Genomic DNA, 3,432 nt, shown 5'->3' on the forward strand with positions numbered 1-3,432 from the left:
GGAAGCAGCCTGGGCCCCGGGTCCCGCCGCCGCGGCCTCCCTCCGTGTGGCCCCTTCCAGCTCTCGGGCCCTTCTAACCTCGGCCTCCCTCGGCTCCCTTCTTGAGTGGTTCGCGGGGGGATGGGGGGACGGGGCGGGGGCCGGTCAGGGCTCCCCACCTCTGCCAGGCCCGGGCCGACCGACCTGCCCGACAGGAAACCGGCCCGGCCGGCTCCATCCCGCCGAAACCAAAACAGGGCGGGCAGGCGGAGGTGGGCGACCCTGCGGGTGCGGGGTGCGGGCGGCCTCGGCTTCCCCTCCCGTTCCGGGGCCCCCAGGCCCGGTGCCGCCCCCCCACCGGTCTAACCCCGCCTGCAGCCCCAACGCCAACGCCTGGGGTCGCGGTTCGAAGCCAGCCTGGGCAGAAAAGTCCCCGAGACTCTTGTCCTCAATGATCCACCGAAAAGGAGAGCTGTGACTCAAGCGGCAGAGCGCCGGCCTGGCCCGAGTTCAAGTCCCAGGACTCTCTCTGTCTCTCTCTGTCTCTCTCTCTCTCTCTCTCTCACACACACACACACATACACACACACACTGACACACACAGAGTCACCCTGAGGAACGGCCACAGCAGGGGAGCGGCCAGCAGGACCTGCATTTGTGGCCGGGAGACCTAGGGGAAGCTGGGGCCTGAGAGCAGGTGCAAAGGGCCTGTGGTCCTTGGACAGCCCAGAGGATGCCGGGGTGTAGTCCAAGCCAGGGGTGGGGGGGAGGCCATGGAGGGGGGAGTGTGCCCGGGACAGTGTCCCGGTCACCAGAGCTGGCTGGGGACGTGCCTGCCAGCCACAGGGACACAATGTGTCTGGCGGTGGCCAGGGCGCCAGGCCGTGGCCGCTGGCCAGCGGGAGGGAGCCAGAACGCACCCAGCCTGCTGCACCCTTGCCGCAGGGGCAGACACGGGCTGGCGGGACAGCGGGCTGAGGCTGCACTCTGCCGCCCGGCCTGCTCCGGCCCTGGGTCTGCAGGGCAGGGACTCCACGGCCCAGATCTCAGGCCTGCAGGGCGCATCCCGCCTTCTCTGGAGACCGTTTGCAGTGCCCCGTCCCGTTCCCCGCAGGTGGGGCCAGCACAGCTGTCCTGCCTGGAATCGAGGCTGCCCTGGGTCTCGTCCACCCCAATGGAGGCCCCTTGGCTGCCCGGTCACCACCAGGGCAGCGCTGCTGGGGAAACAGGCCCGGCCGCCAGAGCTTTGAGCCCCAACCAGATGCACCAGTGCGAGAGGGGCTCCACAGGACACAAGGTGGGGGGACTGGGACCCGGCATGTCGTCCCCCTGGGACCTGAGACCGAGGCCAGCTAGGTCCAAGCGTGGACGCTGGGGACAGTGACCTCTCGGTCGACCTGAGATGCAGCTGGACACTGGAGGTCGGGGGCCGCGACCTCTCAGCGGGGCCAAGGCGCCGCCTGGACCCCATCTCTACATGCAGCGCTCGTCTGTGGCACGGGGTCCCCGGCCAGCCCCGGCCCCAAGGGCAGAGCTGGGCAGGGCTTTCCTCACCTGCCGCCTAGAAGCTCGGTGGCAACGGGAGAAGCCCTGCTGCGTCCAGCCGAGACCAAAGAAAGGAGATCGTCCAAGACAACCATGTGTCACCTGGCCACGGAAGAATGTGGCCCGACGCCGGTGCCTCATGGGTGACCCCTGAACCCAGGACACCAGTGATGGCCAAGCCAACGGCCCTGCGTGCCATCCCGGGGGGGGGGGACAGGAAGCCGATCAGTGTCTTTCTGGGTCTGGGAGGGGACAGAGAGCCAACACTGAGGGGATGGAATGTTCCAGAAGAGGCTGTGATGCATTATGAAATGCGAATGCTACAGATGCTTTGAAATGGTTGCTTTTTTTATGTGAAGTTTAAGTCAATAAAAACGATGGCCCCCAAACTCTGTGCAGGGCCTTCCTGGGACCCCTCCGCTGCCCAGCCTGAGGCCAGTTCCTGCCCCGCCCTTCTCGGCTCTGTGCCCGTGGCACACTTGCCCAGCCCAGGCGGCCGGGAAGGTGGACCTGGGGTGGCTGTCCCCCCACCGTGGACGTCCCCCCCTCCCGCCCCGGCCCCCGCGTGCCACCCCAGGCCTGGCACACTGCTCTGCCAGTCCAACTTGAAATTCTCAGCCCACCCAGGACCTGGGTTCCGGAAGAAGCTTGCTGGGCGCGGGGGCTCTGGCCCTGCACTCCCCCGGGGCTCTGGTGTCAGAAGTCCCCACTGGCAGGACCTGTGGCCCTCATTCCTCAAGGCCACCCCGGGGTGGAGCCGGCGCCCCTGAGCAGGGCAGAGCCCTGGGAAGCCCCTGCCTCCTCCGCCTCCGTGTCAAAGCCTCAGGTAAAATGCCCTTCCCCCCAAGAAGCCCCAAGTGTCCACACCGGCTTTGTCCTTCCTGGGGAGCCCACACTGCCCGGGGGCGGGCACAGGAAGCAGACGCCCGGCGACTCTCCTGGGCGCTGACTTGCTCAGCCGCCCGGCTGCGCTGGGCGGGGCGATGGCCGCCCTGCAACCTCGCCCTGCGGCCGCTGCTGGCCGCTCAGCAGGTCCTGCAGTGCCCGCTGGTGGCCTCCGAGGGTGGGTTCGGGTCCTCCTGGGAGGGAGGCCAGTCAGCCCCCGCAGCCCCCGCCCGCCCTGCGCCCGGCCCGGCTCTCCCACACCCGCAGCTCACCTCCGAGTAGAGCGGCGGCGGGCGGAGGCGGAACTCCTGCACATAGGCCAGGTAGGGGCCGTCCAGGCCCAGGCCCGGGTCCGGGGGCCGCGGGAAGGCGCTGGGCGCCGTCGCCACCTCCTCCGTCACCACGTCGGCATAGGCAGGAGGAGCTGCAAGCGGCGGCGGGTGAGGGGGTGTCCAGCCCCCGCGGGGGGGACCCCGTCATTTTAAATCAGGCAGCACTGGGGTTTGAGCACAGGGCTTTCGTCACTGCTCTACCACTTGAGCCACACATTCGCTTCCTTTAGGTGTTTCTCTGGGACACCTTCAAATTTTTGCCCAGATGGGCCTTGTGCTGCAACCCTCCTACCTGAGGGGATCCCGACGGGAGCCCCTCACAGCCCGGACCTGGGGACCCCCAGGCGCCTCACCCTCCAGCGGCCCCAGCAGGGCGCCCGGCACCCAGTCGAGCAGGAAGCTGGCCTGGCTGCCCACGCTGGACGAGCGGCTGCCGAAGGGATGGAGGGGGACCGTGCCGATGACCAGGGGTAACTCCAGCAGCAGCTTGGACGTGCCGGGGATGTCCACGCAGACCTGGGGGGTGTTAGAGAGAGGAAGGATGGGCGCCTGCACGGCTTCACCCCCACCCCGCGCCCCTCCCGGACCCCCACCCCGCGCCCCCTCCGCACCTTGAGCGAGTAGGAGACCTGCAGCACGCGGCACTGCAGGATGGACGGCGCCACGGGCGGGATGCGCAGCGCGGGGCCCC

General features: G+C 68.8%; 2 protein-coding genes across 2 annotated transcripts in view; one reads left to right on the top strand and one right to left on the bottom strand.

Annotated features, from left to right (window-relative positions):
* Positions 1-1,335, top strand: part of Il12rb1 (interleukin 12 receptor, beta 1) — a 3,644-nt gene extending 2,309 nt beyond the window's left edge. Inside the window, exon 6 of the mRNA XM_013028330.1 lies at positions 1,094-1,335. Within this exon, the coding sequence (XP_012883784.1) occupies positions 1,094-1,335 (242 nt within the window). The remainder of the gene's footprint in view (positions 1-1,093) is intronic.
* Positions 1,336-2,123: 788 nt separating this feature from the next.
* Positions 2,124-3,432, bottom strand: part of Arrdc2 (arrestin domain containing 2) — a 6,679-nt gene continuing 5,370 nt past the window's right edge. Inside the window, exons 2-5 of the mRNA XM_013028331.1 lie at positions 3,353-3,430; positions 3,095-3,257; positions 2,682-2,833; positions 2,124-2,603 (exon numbers count right to left, since the gene is read on the bottom strand). Of these exons, the coding sequence (XP_012883785.1) occupies positions 2,550-2,603; positions 2,682-2,833; positions 3,095-3,257; positions 3,353-3,430 (447 nt within the window). The 3' untranslated portion in view covers positions 2,124-2,549. The remainder of the gene's footprint in view (positions 2,604-2,681; positions 2,834-3,094; positions 3,258-3,352; positions 3,431-3,432) is intronic.

This window comes from Dipodomys ordii, unplaced genomic scaffold (assembly GCF_000151885.1).
Source record: "Dipodomys ordii isolate 6190 unplaced genomic scaffold, Dord_2.0 Scaffold108, whole genome shotgun sequence".
Classification (NCBI taxonomy): Eukaryota; Metazoa; Chordata; class Mammalia; order Rodentia; family Heteromyidae; genus Dipodomys; species Dipodomys ordii.